General features: G+C 46.0%; 1 protein-coding gene across 4 annotated transcripts in view; it reads left to right on the top strand.

The window, feature by feature from the left end:
- Positions 1 to 17,792, top strand: part of LOC119964936 (pre-B-cell leukemia transcription factor 1-like) — a 592,307-nt gene that overhangs the window by 525,249 nt on the left and 49,266 nt on the right. For all 4 annotated transcript variants that reach the window (XM_038795141.1, XM_038795140.1, XM_038795139.1 and 1 more), the window contains 2 exons: positions 11,785 to 11,871; positions 12,836 to 12,948. In XM_038795141.1, coding sequence (XP_038651069.1) covers positions 11,785 to 11,871; positions 12,836 to 12,948 — 200 coding nt within the window. The remainder of the gene's footprint in view (positions 1 to 11,784; positions 11,872 to 12,835; positions 12,949 to 17,792) is intronic.

The raw sequence follows: 17,792 nt of genomic DNA, 5'->3' as shown, positions 1-17,792 counted from the left end.
TACCTACACCTCATGGACTGTAACAGTTCAAGAAGGCAGTTCACCATCAATTTCTCAAGGGCAATTAGGGATGGACAATAAATGTTGGCACAGGCAGTGACACCCACATCTCTAAATGAATTAAATTACAATCCAATCCAGCCACATGAATGATATTCCTCATCCCAGGCACTATTCTCGCACATCTCCCCTGCACACCTTGTCTGTCTTGACTTCCTTCCCAAAGTATGATGCCCAGAATTGAACACAGTACTGCAGTTGAGGTTTTAGCATAACATTTGTACTTTTGTGCTATAACCCATGTGCTTTTTTTAACAGCTTTCTCATATTATTTTGTCACTGACAAAGAATTGTCGACACACATCCCTCAGTTTCTCTAACCCCTTTACAATGGCATCATTCAGTTTATATAATGTTGCCTCTTTCTTTCTCTCAGAATGCATCACTTCGCACCTCCCTGTATTAGATTTCAGTTGTCTTGTGTATATTACATATATGTATCAAAAAGAGCAATGCTGCCAATAATAACCTGGAGAACTCCTCCCTCCAGCCTGGGAAACAAGTATTCCCATTGCTCTTTGCTTTCTGTCACTTAGTCAATTTTGTGTGTGCGTGCTGTCACTGCCCCTTTAATCCCATGGCTTTGATTTTGCAAAGGCACCTGTAATGTGATATTTTGCCAAACCCCACTTGAAAATCCATCAATTGCACTACCCCCATAAACCGAATCTGTTATTTTATTGAGTGGTTAAATCAAGTTGGTCAAACTATTAACACATTGGTGCTGACTCTCATTTACTCATCCATAGCTTTCCAAATGTAAGTTTGGATGTAAATGGGCAGCACGGTAGCATTGTGGATAGCACAATCGCTTCACAGCTCCAGTGTCCCAGGTTCGATTCCGACTTGGGTCACTGTCTGTGCGGAGTCTGCACATCCTCCCCGTGTGTGCGTGGGTTTCCTCCGGGTGCTCCGGTTTCCTCCCACAGTCCAAAGATGTGCGGGTTAGGTGGATTGGCCATGATAAATTGCCCTTAGTATCCAAAATTGCCCTTAGTGTTGGGTGGGGTTACTGGGTAATGGGGATAGGGTGAAGGTGTTGACCTTGGATAGGGGGTGGGGTGCTCTTTCCAAGAGCCGGTGCAGACTCGATGGGCCGAATGGCCTCCTTCTGCACTGTAAATTCTATGTAAAGTTAATTTTGTCCTGGAAAAATTGACTGAAAATCTTCTCATCCCTGGGGAGGTCTTGTGGCACAATTGGTAGTGTCCCTACCTCTGGGCCAGAAGCTTTCGGTCCAAGTCACACTTCAGGACTTGATGGCCATGGAAGGTGTGTTCATAATGTGGCCAAACAGGTTGATTATCGGCCTGTAAATCCTTCTATTATGCCTGGTGGCAGATGATAAGAACGGAAGAGTTTCCTGGTCAGCCACATGGCAGAAGACAGCAGCAAACCACTACAGTACTTTGCCAAGGATAATCCTGGACCAATCCAATGGAAGTCCATTGTCACCAGTACCCTATTAGGGCATGGTACCCCAAGAAGTAGGAGAACAATAAACTGGCCAGCGTTTAGCTGCCAGGTTTATCCAGCTACCCTCTACAAAATAATGATGTAACATTTGAACTCCTCCATTTCCTGACATCACGTCTATACCCAAAAGGAGATTATGTCCCAGAACCTTTGCAATTTCTGAACTTACCTCTTTCTGCAACCCAGGATACATCCCATCCGGAGCAGATGACTAATATAGGTTGAGGGCGACCAATCAATATTATAAGTTCTTCTTTATTTTTGATCGTATCCAATGTCACGGCTGGCTCATCCTTTGGGGCTTTATTAATAGCATCCTCTTCTTTGGCTAAGACTGATACAAAGTATTCATTCAGTACCTCAGCCATCTTCTCTGCTTCCTGAGCTAAACCAGCGTTTGTATAATCTTTTTATTGTCATACGTAAGCTTACATTAACACTGCAATGAAGTTACTGTGAAAAACCCCTAGTCGCCACATTCCGGTGCCTGTTCGGGTACACGGAGGGAGAATTCAGAATTCTCAGCTGGTACGGGAATTGAACCCGCACTGCTGGCCTTGTTCTGCAGGTTTAAAAAAACATGCATTTGTTCAGAAATCTGCTGCACATTTCCTAGCTCAGACTAAACCCTACTTATAAACCATCTTTGTCCTCACTGACCTTCAGTGGCTTCAGGCCAAGCAACAATTTGATTGCTAAAATTCTCACCCTTCAAATCCCTCCATTGCCTCGCACCTCTCCATCTCTACAACCTCCCCAAACCCGGCAACCCTCTGAGAACGGTGCACTCCTCCAAGTTATGGACTCAAATACTTCACTGATTTCCCTCACCGCATCACTGGTGGCCCTTCCTTTAGCTGTCAAGGAATTCCCTCCCGAAACCTTTCCACCTATCTACCCCTCCTGCTTTCCGCAAACTCCACGATTCCCAGTATTCTGACGAAGCGTTTCACCACCAGCTATACTATCTCCTTTTGTGGTACAGATACTATCTCCTTTTGTGGTACAGATTTGTGAGGTAATATTTTTTGAAATTCATTCATGGGGTACGGACGTCGCTGGCCATCCTTAATTGCCCTTGAACTGAGTGTCTTGCTGGACCATTTCAGAGGGCACTTAAGAGTCAACCACATTGCTGTGGGCCTGGAGTCACATGTAGGCCAGACCAGGTAAGGACGACAGATTTCCTTCCCTGAAGGGTATTAATGAATCAGATTGTTTTTTTTACGACAATTGATGTTAGCTTTGTGGTCATCATTACTGAGGCTGGCTTTACATTCCAGATTTTATTAATCAAATTTAAATTCCACCAGCTGCCAATGTCCTTGGAGCATTAGATTGGAGCTCTGGTTACTAATTCAGCGATATTGCCTCAGCACCACCATCACCCTCATGAAATACAGGTTATTGCTGAATTTTTAAATCTCTGTATATGATGTGAATCTCTCTCTTGGTGGTTTCTGTGCATGTAGGGTGTCTGTCCCATTGCTACTTATTCCAGTGGACTCCTGACTAATCTCAAATCTTCCTCACCCCCATCACTTGTTCCCATCCAAAACACTGCACCTCTTTTCCTAACTTGCACCAAGCCTCATTAATCCATAACCCCGATTCTTGTGAAACTATATCAGCACCCACACCAGCTACATTTGGGATTCAACTTTGTCTTCCAATTGCTCCATGGCCTCACCCCTCCCTATCTCTATAACTCCCCCTATCCCTACATCAAAGGTCTTGTGGAGCAGTGGGTAGTGTCCCTGCCCCTGAGCTAGAAGCTCCAGGTTTGAGTCCCAACCCAGGACTTGATGGCCAAGGAAGGTCCGTTCATAAAGTGGCCAAACAGGTTGAGTGCCAACCTGCAACTCCTTCCAAACATGCCATTGCCTGGTGGTAAGAGCTGAGAGACTCCTCAGCCACTTGATATGGAATGAGCCCCACAAGCTATAAGCCCCTGGTGACAGACTCGCGGCTTGTTTACAGGAATAACTAGCTATGGAAACAGATGGAAGTCTGCTTTAGTTCATCACTAGGTGTGGGAAAACAATAGCAATTCCTACATCCCTTTGGCAACTCTATATTCCTTCAATTCCGGCCTGTTGCACATCCCTGATTATCGTCTTCATGGCCGGGCCAGTATTACTGCTTTTCACTGGGATTGAACATTTTGAACTGGTTGTCCTCCTGGGTATTCAGGGTGACCAGCTGGCAGTGCCACCAATGGACAGAAGATGGCTCCAGATCTTCAAGTTTCGCAATAGCTCAAAAGGATTTGTTTTTTTTAAGACCAAGTAGGAGAATAACTGCTGGAGTTTCAGTGAAATGCCCAGCGTTTGAGGGAGCATTTTCTGACAGTGCAGTTCAAATGTGCAAGTTGAACAGCAGTCTCGGTCCAACAGTGAATCATCTTGAGGAGCAAATGCTGAACATCATGCTAATGAGCTGTCATCAAATTGTCTTTGTCCAGAGAGCTTCTTAGAAGCTTCCCCTGGCTCTAGTCCATGATCCTCCCACATGCATTTCCATATATCTTAGGAAAAAGCAATTGTGCTAGTCCAGTGCCCATACTGAGAAATGATCACTCCTCATACTAGTCCATTAGATAGACAAGGTGAACACCACGCCAATTCAAATGGAAGACAGCATGTCCACGTGCAGATCTGTTAGCATGGTAGCAAAGTGGTTAGCACTGTGGCTTCACAACACCAGGGTCCCAGGTTCGATTCCCGGCTGGGTTACTGTCTGTGTGGAGGCTCCATGTTCTCCCCGTGTCTGCGTGGGTTTCCTCCGGGTGCTCCCGTTTCCTCCCACTGGTCCTGAAAGACGTACTGTTAGGTAATTTGGACGTTTTGAATTCTCCCTCCGTGTACCCGAATAGGCACCAGAATGTGGCAACTAGAGGTTTTTCACAGTAACATTATTGCAGTGTTAATGTAAGCCTACTTGTGACAATAAAGATGATTATCGATATTAATATTATTTACCGCCTTGCATTTGCCAGCAGCAATACATGTGGGAAGAGGAAAGATCCCACACGGTAAGAGGACTCCCTTTCCATTCACAAGTCACAGCTTGAGAGATCATGGTGAAGACAATCCGCAGGAAGTAGGTAAAGAGGAAGCTGGAGACTTGGTCTGAGATCAGCTTGCAGACACAGTTTTCCAAGTTGTTTGCGTTTGCGATCTGTTGCTCGCTGCACTGAAATGAGAAAGTGAGCATTACCCCCATCTCTGTGGAGACACTTCCCTGGCAAATAGACATTTCACCTCCTCCCCAGCTCCACTTGCTCCTGCGCAGGTTTCTGACTTTGAGAAAGATTGCTCTCTGTCTCAGTGATAGACTGCTCTCTGTCTCAGTGATAGACTGCTCTCTGTCTCAGTGATAGGCTGCTCTCTGTCTCAGTGATAGGCTGCTCTCTGTCTCAGAGATAGACTGCTCTCTGTCTCAGTGATAGACTGCTCTCTGTCTCAGTGATAGACTGCTCTCTGTCTCAGAGATAGACTGCTCTCTGTCTCAGAGATAGACTGCTCTCTGTCTCAGTGATAGACTGCTCTCTGTCTCAGAGATAGACTGCTCTCTGTCTCAGTGATAGACTGCTCTCTGTCTCAGAGATAGACTGCTCTCTGTCTCAGAGATAGACTGCTCTCTGTCTCAGTGATAGACTGCTCTCTGTCTCAGTGATAGACTGCTCTCTGTCTCAGTGATAGGCTGCTCTCTGTCTCAGTGATAGGCTGCTCTCTGTCTCAGAGATAGACTGCTCTCTGTCTCAGTGATAGACTGCTCTCTGTCTCAGTGATAGACTGCTCTCTGTCTCAGAGATAGACTGCTCTCTGTCTCAGAGATAGACTGCTCTCTGTCTCAGTGATAGACTGCTCTCTCTCTCAGTGATAGACTGCTCTCTGTCTCAGAGATAGACTGCTCTCTGTCTCAGAGATAGACTGCTCTCTGTCTCAGTGATAGACTGCTCTCTGTCTCAGTGATAGACTGCTCTCTGTGTCAGAGATAGACTGCTCCCTGTCTCCGTGATAGACTGCTCTCTCTCTCAGAGATAGACTGCTCTCTCTCTCAGAGATAGACATCTCTGTCTCAGTGATAGACTGCTCTCTGTCTCAGAGATAGACTGCTCTCTGTCTCAGAGATAGACTGCTCTCTGTCTCAGTGATAGACTGCTCTCTGTCTCAGTGATAGACTGCTCTCTGTCTCAGAGATAGACTGCTCTCTGTCTCAGAGATAGACTGCTCTCTGTCTCAGTGATAGACTGCTCTCTGTCTCAGTGATAGACTGCTCTCTCTCTCAGTGATAGACTGCTCTCTGTCTCAGAGATAGACTGCTCTCTGTCTCAGAGATAGACTGCTCTCTGTCTCAGTGATAGACTGCTCTCTGTCTCAGTGATAGACTGCTCTCTGTGTCAGAGATAGACTGCTCCCTGTCTCCGTGATAGACTGCTCTCTCTCTCAGAGATAGACTGCTCTCTCTCTCAGAGATAGACTGCTCTGTCTCAGTGATAGACTGCTCTCTGTGTCAGAGATAGACTGCTCTCTGTCTCAGAGATAGACTGCTCTCTGTCTCAGTGATAGACTGCTCTCTGTCTCAGAGATAGACTGCTCTCTGTGTCAGAGATAGACTGCTCTCTGTGTCAGAGATAGACTGCTTTCTGTCTCAGAGATAGACTGCTCTCTGTCTCAGAGATAGACTGCTCTCTGTCTCAGTGATAGACTGCTCTCTGTCTCAGTGATAGACTGCTCTCTGTCTCAGTGATAGACTGCTCTCTGTCTCAGTGATAGACTGCTCTCTGTCTCAGTGATAGACTGCTCTCTGTCTCAGTGATAGACTGCTCTCTGTCTCAGAGATAGACTGCTCTCTGTCTCAGTGATAGACTGCTCTCTGTCTCAGTGACAGACTGCTCTCTCTCTCAGAGATAGACTGCTCTCTGTCTCAGAGATAGACTGCTCTCTGTCTCAGTGATAGACTGCTCTCTGTCTCAGAGATAGACTGCTCTCTGTCTCAGAGATAGACTGCTCTCTGTCTCAGAGAGAGACTGCTCTCTGTCTCAGTGATAGACTGCTTTCTGTCTCAGAGATAGACTGCTCTCTGTCTCAGTGATAGACTGCTCTTTGTCTCAGAGATAGACTGCTCTCTGTCTCAGAGATAGACTGCTCTCTGTCTCAGAGATAGACTGCTCTCTGTCTCAGAGATAGGCTGCTCTCTGTCTCAGAGATAGACTGCTCTCTGTCTCAGAGATAGACTGCTCTCTGTCTCAGTGATAGACTGCTCTCTGTCTCAGTGATAGACTGCTCTCTCTCTCAGAGATAGACTGCTCTCTGTCTCAGAGATAGACTGCTCTCTGTCTCAGTGATAGACTGCTCTCTGTCTCAGTGATAGACTGCTCTCTGTCTCAGTGATAGACTGCTCTCTGTCTCAGAGATAGACTGCTCTCTGTCTCAGTGATAGACTGCTCTCTGTCTCAGTGATAGACTGCTTTCTGTCTCAGAGATAGACTGCTCTCTGTCTCAGAGATAGACTGCTCTCTGTCTCAGAGATAGACTGCTCTCTGTCTCAGAGATAGACTGCTCTCTGTCTCAGAGATAGACTGCTCTCTGTCTCAGAGATAGGCTGCTCTCTGTCTCAGAGATAGGCTGCTCTCTGTCTCAGAGATAGACTGCTCTCTGTCTCAGAGATAGACTGCTCTCTGTCTCAGTGATAGACTGCTCTCTGTCTCAGTGATAGACTGCTCTCTCTCTCAGAGATAGACTGCTCTCTGTCTCAGAGATAGACTGCTCTCTGTCTCAGTGATAGACTGCTCTCTGTCTCAGTGATAGACTGCTCTCTGTCTCAGTGATAGACTGCTCTCTGTCTCAGAGATAGACTGCTCTCTGTCTCAGTGATAGACTGCTCTCTGTCTCAGTGATAGACTGCTTTCTGTCTCAGAGATAGACTGCTCTCTGTCTCAGAGATAGACTGCTCTCTGTCTCAGAGATAGACTGCTCTCTGTCTCAGAGATAGACTGCTCTCTGTCTCAGAGATAGACTGCTCTCTGTCTCAGAGATAGGCTGCTCTCTGTCTCAGAGATAGACTGCTCTCTGTGTCTCAGAGATAGACTGCTCTCTGTCTCAGAGATAGACTGCTCTCTGTGTCAGAGATAGACTGCTCTCTGTCTCAGTGATAGACTGCTCTCTGTCTCAGAGATAGGCTGCTCTCTGTCTCAGAGATAGACTGCTCTCTGTGTCTCAGAGATAGACTGCTCTCTGTCTCAGAGATAGACTGCTCTCTGTCTCAGAGATAGACTGCTCTCTGTCTCAGAGATAGACTGCTCTCTGTCTCAGAGATAGACTGCTCTCTGTCTCAGAGATAGGCTGCTCTCTGTCTCAGAGATAGACTGCTCTCTGTGTCTCAGAGATAGACTGCTCTCTGTCTCAGAGATAGACTGCTCTCTGTCTCAGAGATAGACTGCTCTCTGTCTCAGTGATAGACTGCTCTCTGTCTCAGAGATAGACTGCTCTCTGTCTCAGTGATAGACTGCTCTCTGTCTCAGAGATAGACTGCTCTCTGTCTCAGAGATAGACTGCTCTCTGTCTCAGAGATAGGCTGCTCTCTGTCTCAGAGATAGACTGCTCTCTGTGTCTCAGAGATAGACTGCTCTCTGTCTCAGTGATAGACTGCTCTCTGTCTCAGTGATAGACTGCTCTCTGTCTCAGTGATAGACTGCTCTCTCTCTCAGAGATAGGCTGCTCTCTGTCTCAGTGATAGACTGCTCTCTGTCTCAGAGATAGGCTGCTCTCTGTCTCAGAGATAGACTGCTCTCTGTCTCAGAGATAGGCTGCTCTCTCTCAGAGATAGACTGCTCTCTCTCTCCATGATAGACTGCTCTCTGTCTCAGAGATAGACTGCTCTCTGTCTCAGAGATAGACTGCTCTCTGTCTCAGTGATAGACTGCTCTCTGTCTCAGAGATAGACTGCTCTCTGTCTCAGAGATAGACTGCTCTCTGTCTCAGAGATAGACTGCTCTCTGTCTCAGTGATAGACTGCTCTCTTTCTCAGAGATAGGCTGCTCTCTGTCTCAGTGATAGACTGCTCTCTGTCTCAGAGATAGACTGCTCTCTCTCTCAGTGATAGACTGCTCTCTGTCTCAGTGATAGACTGCTCTCTGTCTCAGTGATAGACTGCTCTCTGTCTCAGTGATAGACTGCTCTCTCTCTCAGAGATAGACTGCTCTCTGTCTCAGAGATAGGCTGCTCTCTGTCTCAGAGATAGACTGCTCTCTGTGTCTCAGAGATAGACTGCTCTCTGTCTCAGAGATAGACTGCTCTCTGTCTCAGAGATAGACTGCTCTCTGTCTCAGAGATAGACTGCTCTCTGTCTCAGAGATAGACTGCTCTCTGTCTCAGAGATAGGCTGCTCTCTGTCTCAGAGATAGACTGCTCTCTGTGTCTCAGAGATAGACTGCTCTCTGTCTCAGAGATAGACTGCTCTCTGTCTCAGAGATAGACTGCTCTCTGTCTCAGTGATAGACTGCTCTCTGTCTCAGAGATAGACTGCTCTCTGTCTCAGTGATAGACTGCTCTCTGTCTCAGAGATAGACTGCTCTCTGTCTCAGAGATAGACTGCTCTCTGTCTCAGAGATAGGCTGCTCTCTGTCTCAGAGATAGACTGCTCTCTGTGTCTCAGAGATAGACTGCTCTCTGTCTCAGTGATAGACTGCTCTCTGTCTCAGTGATAGACTGCTCTCTGTCTCAGTGATAGACTGCTCTCTCTCTCAGAGATATGCTGCTCTCTGTCTCAGTGATAGACTGCTCTCTGTCTCAGAGATAGGCTGCTCTCTGTCTCAGAGATAGACTGCTCTCTGTCTCAGAGATAGGCTGCTCTCTCTCAGAGATAGACTGCTCTCTCTCTCCATGATAGACTGCTCTCTGTCTCAGAGATAGACTGCTCTCTGTCTCAGAGATAGACTGCTCTCTGTCTCAGTGATAGACTGCTCTCTGTCTCAGAGATAGACTGCTCTCTGTCTCAGAGATAGACTGCTCTCTGTCTCAGAGATAGACTGCTCTCTGTCTCAGTGATAGACTGCTCTCTTTCTCAGAGATAGGCTGCTCTCTGTCTCAGTGATAGACTGCTCTCTGTCTCAGAGATAGACTGCTCTCTCTCTCAGTGATAGACTGCTCTCTGTCTCAGTGATAGACTGCTCTCTGTCTCAGTGATAGACTGCTCTCTGTCTCAGTGATAGACTGCTCTCTCTCTCAGAGATAGACTGCTCTCTGTCTCAGTGATAGACTGCTCTCTCTCAGAGATAGACTGCTCTCTCTCGGAGATAGACTGCTCTCTGTCTCAGAGATAGACTGCTCTCTCTCAGAGATAGGCTGCTCTCTCTCTCAGTGATAGACTGTTCTCTGTCTCAGAGATAGACTGCTCTCTGTCTCAGTGATAGACTGCTCTCTGTCTCAGTGATAGACTGCTCTCTGTCTCAGTGATAGACTGCTCCCTGTCTCAGTGATAGACTGCTCTCTGTGTCAGAGATAGACTGCTCTCTCTCTCAGTGATAGACTGCACTCTGTCTCAGAGATAGACTGCTCTCTGTCTCAGAGATAGACTGCTCTCTGTGTCAGAGATAGACTGCTCTCTGTCTCAGTGATAGACTGCTCTCTCTCTCAGAGATAGACTGCTCTCTGTCTCAGAGATAGACTGCTCTCTGTCTAAGAGACAGACTGCTCTCTGTCTCAGAGATAGACTGCTCTCTGTCTCAGAGATAGACTGCTCTCTGTGTCAGAGATAGACTGCTCTCTGTCTCAGAGATAGACTGCTCTCTGTCTCAGTGATAGACTGCTCTCTGTGTCAGAGATAGACTGCTCTCTGTGTCAGAGATAGACTGCTCTCTGTCTCAGAGATAGACTGCTCTCTGTCTCAGTGATAGACTGCTCTCTGTCTCAGAGATAGACTGCTCTCTGTGTCAGAGATAGACTGCTCTCTGTCTCAGAGATAGACTGCTCTCTGTCTCAGAGATAGGCTGCTCTCTGTCTCAGAGATAGGCTGCTCTCTGTCTCAGTGATAGACTGCTCTCTGTCTCAGTGATAGACTGCTCTCTGTCTCAGTGATAGACTGCTCTCTGTCTCAGAGATAGACTGCTCTCTGTCTCAGAGATAGACTGCTCTCTGTCTCAGTGATAGACTGCTCTCTGTCTCAGAGATAGACTGCTCTCTGTCTCAGAGATAGACTGCTCTCTGTCTCAGTGATAGACTGCTCTCTGTCTCAGAGATAGACTGCTCTCTGTCTCAGAGATAGACTGCTCTCTGTCTCAGTGATAGACTGCTCTCTGTCTCAGAGATAGACTGCTCTCTGTCTCAGTGATAGGCTGCTCTCTGTCTCAGAGATAGACTGCTCTCTGTCTCAGTGATAGACTGCTCTCTGTCTCAGAGATAGACTGCTCTCTCTCTCAGAGATAGACTGCTCTCTGTCTCAGAGATAGACTGCTCTCTGTCTCAGTGATAGACTGCTCTCTGTCTCAGAGATAGACTGCTCTCTGTCTCAGTGATAGACTGCTCTCTGTCTCAGAGATAGGCTGCTCTCTGTCTCAGTGATAGACTGCTCTCTGTCTCAGAGATAGACTGCTCTCTGTCTCAGAGATAGACTGCTCTCTGTCTCAGAGATAGACTGCTCTCTGTCTCAGTGATAGACTGCTCTCTGTCTCAGTGATAGACTGCTCTCTGTCTCAGAGATAGACTGCTCTCTGTCTCAGAGATAGGCTGCTCTCTGTCTCAGTGATAGACTGCTCTCTGTCTCAGAGATAGACTGCTCTCTGTCTCAGAGATAGACTGCTCTCTGTCTCAGAGATAGACTGCTCTCTGTCTCAGAGATAGACTGCCCTCTGTCTCAGTGATAGACTGCTCTCTGTCTCAGTGATAGACTGCTCTCTGTCTCAGTGATAGACTGCTCTCTGTCTCAGTGATAGACTGCTCTCTGTCTCAGAGATAGACTGCTCTCTGTCTCAGTGATAGACTGCTCTCTGTCTCAGAGATAGACTGCTCTCTGTCTCAGAGATAGCCCATGTGACAGAATGACTGACTGTATGTCTGGCTGAGGCCCTGAATGGTTTTGTATGGACATGTGAGAAAGAAATGCCCTTCAGCTTGTAGGCATCTGGCATTTGATGGAAAATTTGTCCTTCGTATTTAATGTGAAATTTCCATGAATAAATATTTTTGGAATGCATACCTTGGCACCTTTTGTTAATTTTCTCCCCTTTTCACTCTCTCTCTGAAGGGACAGAATCATGCTACAGATCCATGGGAGCCAACAGCCCTCCAGCACCACGAACTATTGGCCGGTCTGTGTGTACGGGTTTAGAGAGTGAGTGTTGGTGGACAGTTTTACTGTGGAGGTGGGTGGGGACATTGTAACCACACTACAAGGAGAACTAGCCATTGAATCATTGCTGAACTTCTGAGATGTGTTACCAACTTGTCTCCATCAGAGATGTTGGCCGATCTAAACCAAATCAAATGCTATTGGGTGAATTAAACTGTGCTAAGAATTTAAAAGAGTCTATAAACATTATTCAGCCCATTTCATCACACCCCATATATGATCTATCCTGTCATAGACTATACCCACCCATTTAATCCCCTTCCACACCCCATGTGCATTCTACCCTCTCATAGACTCTATCCACCCATTTAATCCCTTTCCACACCTCATGTACACTCTACCCTGTCATAGACTCTACCCACCCATTTAATCCCCTTCCACACCTCATGTACACTCTACCCTATCATAGACTCTACCCACCCATTTAATCCCCTTCCACACCCCATGTACACTCTACCCTGTCATAGACTCTACCCACCCATTTATAGGATAATCCTTTCCATTGGCTAGGTCTATAGTCCCTAGAATTTAGATGATGAGAGGCGATCTCATGGTAACTGATGAAATGATTGAGGGGCTGGGCAGGGTAGATGCTTTAAAGTTGTTTCCCCTGGCTCGGGGAGCATAAAACACAGGCCTCAGACCCAGCAAAAGGAGTTGGCCATTCAGAATTGAGCAGAGAAGGATATTCATCTCAACAGGTTGTGAATCTTTGGTATTCTCTACCTCGGAGAGCTATAGATGCTCATCCAGGCAACGCTTAATAGGGGTTTGGACTCGAAGGGAAGTGAAGGATGCTGGGGTAGTACACAAAGGTGGAGTTGAGGTAACTGTTCACCTAGAATGGTGGAGCAGGCTCAATGCCTTATGTGAAGCAGCTGATGCACTGGGAGCGAGAGTGAACTCTCCAGTCCGATCACAGAGGATCTACCTTTGTATTTTGCAGGTTCTTCTGCTTCCTATAACGTGACAAACAGTGGAGATCTGTATATGAACATGCAGGCGCTGAATGGAGATTCATACCAGGCAGCCCAGGTTGGAGCGAATGTGCAGCTACAGGTAGGACACTGAAAGAACTGCATTGAAACAAATGCATTGATATAATTTAGAACTGTCATCCTTGATGGGGAGTGGGGATGAGAGAGAGGAGGGAAGGGGGGGTGGGGTGAAAACACAATTAATAATAATAATAATCTTTATTATCACAAGTACATTAACACTGCAATGAAGTTACTGTGAAAATCCCCTAGTCGCCACATTCCGGCGCCTGTTCGGGTACACAGAGCGAGAATTCAGAATGTCCAATATACCTAACAGCAAGTCTTTTGGGACTTGTGGGAGGAAACCGGAGCACCCGGAGGAAACCCACGCAGACACTGGGAGACAGTGACCCAAGCCTAGAATCAAACCTGGGACCCTGGCGCTGTGAAGCAACAATGCTAACCACTGTGCTATTGTGCTGCCCATGAAGCTCAGGGTTCCTGTTCCTGACCAATAGTCACTGATTCCACATCGGGTTTCGATCAGCATGAAGCACAAGGTGGAATCGTCCATTACCCCTCACAGGTGGGCCAGGTTCCGGGCAGTGTGGCCAACACTCAGGGGAACCCATGGGTTGTAATGTTGCAGTGCCTGATCTGCAGTCCAGAGGATGATGGGAAGTTGGATAGGATAAATCACAAAAAAGGTTCGGTTCAACACATTCACAGCTTTCCCACACAGTTTCGAGGAATCTTCCATTGAATTATCCCAGCAAATCACCAGCAGCCTTACAGAAATTGAACTCCTAAACTCTTCCCCCGGAACGGTTTCTATTGGGTACCTTAAGACCTGTAACTCAAAAAGTGGCTTACAACTAGGAAAACCATCACATTGGGCACTGCACGTGTGACACGCTCAAACTGCTGGCTGGCAACTATAATAATAGCATCTTTAATGTAGCAAAATATCCCAAAGAGTGTTCTAACAGAGCTACCAAGCAACATTTAACACCAAGGCACTTTTTCTGAGGATAGAACCCAAAAGTTTGGTTAACAAGGAAGGCTATAAACAGAATCATAAAGGATGACAGCGAGATGGAGAGGTTTTGGGTGGAGATTTCAGGCATTAGCATCGAGGCAGCGAAAGCCACAATCACCAATGGTGGAGGTCACATGAACAAGAACAAGCTAGCGGTCATAATTAGAGCAGTAAAGAGATAAGGAAGGGCAGAACATCAGATGGATTTAAATAGGAAACTGAGTTATGGAGTGTGATGCAGGTTGGAATCTAATAAACCGGTTCGCCTGATTAATATATAAAATAACAAATGCCAGGAGTGAGTTACAGACTGGAATCTAATCGAGGGGTTTGGGTGGTTTATATAAAGAATAACAGATACACAGGAATGAGTTACAGACTGGAATCTAGTCGAGGGGTTTGGGTGGTTTATATATAGAATAACAGATACCCGGGAGTGAGTTACAGACTGGAATCTAATCGAGGGGTTCGGATGGTTTATACATAGGATAACAGATACCCGGGAGTGAGTTACAGACTGAAATCTAATCGAGGGGTTTGGGTGGTTTAGATATAGAATAACAGATACCCGGGAGTGAGTTACAGACTGGAATCTAATCGAGGGGTTTGGGTGGTTTATATATAGAATAACAGATACCCGAGAGTGAGTTACAGACTGGAATCTAGTCGAGGGGTTTGGGTGGTTTATATATAGAATGACAGATACACGGGAGTAAGTTACAGACTGGAATCTAATCGAGGGGTTCAAGGTGGTTTATATATAGAATAACAGATACCCGGGAGTGAGTTACAGACTGGAATTTAATCGGGGGTTTGGGTGGTTTATATATAGAATAACAGAGACCCGGGAGTGAGTTACAGACTGGAATCTAATCGAGGGGTTCGGGTGGTTTATATATAGAATAACAGATACCCGGGAGTGAGTTACAGACTGGAATTTAATCGGGGGTTCGGGTGGTTTATATATAGAATAGCAGACATTCCGGAGTGATTTACAGACTGGACTCAAATCGAGGGGTTTGAGGTGGTTTATATGTAGAATAACAGATACCCGGGAGTGAGTTCCAGACTGGAATCTAATCGAGTGGTTTGAGGTGGTTTATAAATAGAATGACAGATACCCGGGAGTGAGTTACAGACTGGAATCTAATCGAGGGGTTTGGGTGGTTTATATATAGGATAACAGATACCCGGGAGTGAGTTACAGACTGGAATCTAATCGAGGTGTTTGGGTGGTTTATATATAGAATAACAGATACCCGGGAGTGAGTTACAGACTGGAATCTAACCGAGAAGTTCGGGGTTTTATATAAGACCATAAGACCATAAGACATAGGAGCGGAAGTAAGGCCATTCGGCCCATCGAGTCCACTCCACCATTCAATCATGGTTGATTTCAACTCCATTTACCCGCTCTCTCCCCATAGCCCTTAATTCCTCGAGAAATCAAGAATTTATCAATTTCTGTCTTAAAGACACTCAACGTCCCGGCCTCCACCGCCCTCTGTGGCAACGAATTCCACAGACCTACCACGCTCTGGCTGAAGAAATTTCTCCTCATCTCTGTTCTAAAGTGACTCCCTTTTATTCTAAGGCTGTGCCCCCGCGTCCTAGTCTCCCCTGCTAATGGAAACAACTTCCCTACGTCCATCCTATCCAAGCCGTTCATTATCTTGTAAGTTTCTATTAGATCTCCCCTCAACCTCCTAAACTCCAATGAATATAATCCCACGATCCTCAGACGTTCATCGTATGTTAGGCCTACCATTCCTGGGATCATCCGTGTGAATCTCCGCTGGACCCGCTCCAGTGCCAGTATGTCCTTCCTGAGGTGTGGGGCCCAAAATTGCTCACAGTATTCTAAATGGGGCCTAACTAGTGCTTTATAAAGCCTCAGAAGTACATCCCTGCTTTTATATTCCAAGCCTCTTGAGATAAATGACAACATTACATTTGCTTTCTTAATTACGGACTCAACCTGCAAGTTTACCTTTGCAAGACCTCGTACTTGCCCACGTTGAATTTCATCAGCCACTTCTTGGACCATTCTCCTAAACTGTCTAAATCTTTCTGCAGCCTCCCCACCTCCTCAATACTACCAGCCCCTCCACCTATCTTTGTATCATCGGCAAACTTGGCCAGAATGCCCCCAGTCTCGTCATCTAGATCGTTAATATATAAAGAGAACAGCTGTGGCCCCAACACTGAACCCTGCGGGACACCACTTGTCACCGGTTGCCATTCCGAAAAAGAACCTTTTATCCCAACTCTCTGCCTTGTGTCTGACAGCCAATCGTCAATCCATGTTAGTACCTTGCCTCGAATACCATGGGCCCTTATTTTACTCAGCAGTCTCCCGTGAGGCACCTTGTCAAAGGCCTTTTGGAAGTCAAGATAGATAACATCCATTGGCTCTCCTTGGTCTAACCTATTTGTTATCTCTTCAAAGAACTCTAACAGGTTTGTCAGGCACGACCTCCCCTTACTAAATCCATGCTGACTTGTCCTAATCCGACCCTGCACTTCCAAGAATTTAGAAATCTCATCCTTAACGATGGATTCTAGAATTTTGCCAACAACCGAGGTTAGGCTAGTTGGCCTATAATTTTCCATCTTTTTTCTTGTTCCCTTCTTGAACAGGGGGGTACAACAGCGATTTTCCAATCCTCTGGGACTTTCCCTGATTCCAGTGACTTTTGAAAGATCATAACTAATGCCTCCACTATTTCTTCAGCTATCTCCTTTAGAACTCTAGGATGTAGCCCATCTGGGCCCGGAGATTTATCAATTTTCAGACCTTTTAGTTTCTCTAGCACTTTCTCCTTTGTGATGGCAACCATATTCAACTCTGCCCCCTGACTTTCCTGAATTGTTGGGATATTACTCATGTCTTCTACTGTGAAGACTGACGCAAAGTACTTATTAAGTTCCTCAGCTATTTCCTTGTCTCCCATCACTAGATTACCAGCGTCATTTTGGAGCGGCCCAATGTCTACTTTTGCCTCCCGTTTGTTTTTAATGTATTTAAAGAAACTTTTACTATCATTCCTAATGTTACTGGCTAGCCTACCTTCATATTTGATCCTCTCCTTCCTTATTTCTCTCTTTGTTATCCTCTGTTTGTTTTTGTAGCCTTCCCAATCTTCTGACTTCCCACTACTTTTTGCCACATTATAGGCTCTCTCTTTTGCCTTGATGCATTCCCTGACTTCCTTTGTCAGCCATGGCTGCCTAATCCTCCCTCTGATAACCTTTCTTTTCTTTGGGGTGAACCTCTGCACTGTGTCCTCAATTACTCCCAGAAACTCCTGCCATTGCTGTTCTACTGTCTTTCCCACTAGGCTCTGCTTCCAGTCGATTTTCGTCAGTTCCTCCCTCATGCACCTGTAATTACCTTTATTTAACTGTAAAACCTTTACATCTGATTCTACCTTCCTTCTTTCAAATTGCAGACTGAATTCTACCATATTATGATCACTGCTTCCTAAGTGTTCCCTTACTTTAAGATCTTTTATCAATTCTGGCTCATTACATAACACTAAGTCCAGAATAGCCTGTTCCCTCGTGGGCTCCATCACAAGCTGTTCCAAAAAGCCATCCTGTAAACATTCAATGAATTCCCTTTCTTTGGGTCCACTGGCAACATTATTTACCCAGTCCACCTGCATATTGAAGTCCCCCATGATCACTGTGACTTTGCCTTTCTGACATGCCCTTTCTATTTCGTGGTGCATTTTGTGCCCCTGGTCCTGACCACTGTCAGGAGGCCTGTACATAACTCCCATTATGGTTTTTTTGCCTTTGTGGTTCCTCAACTCTACCCACACAGACTCCACATCGTCTGACCCTATGTTGTTTAGTGCTATTGATTTAATTTCATTTCT

The sequence above is a fragment of the Scyliorhinus canicula genome, chromosome 4 (assembly GCF_902713615.1).
Source record: "Scyliorhinus canicula chromosome 4, sScyCan1.1, whole genome shotgun sequence".
Lineage (NCBI taxonomy): Eukaryota > Metazoa > Chordata > Chondrichthyes > Carcharhiniformes > Scyliorhinidae > Scyliorhinus > Scyliorhinus canicula.
Note: the sequence above shows the minus strand (reverse complement) of the source record. Positions and strands in the feature narration are given on the sequence as shown.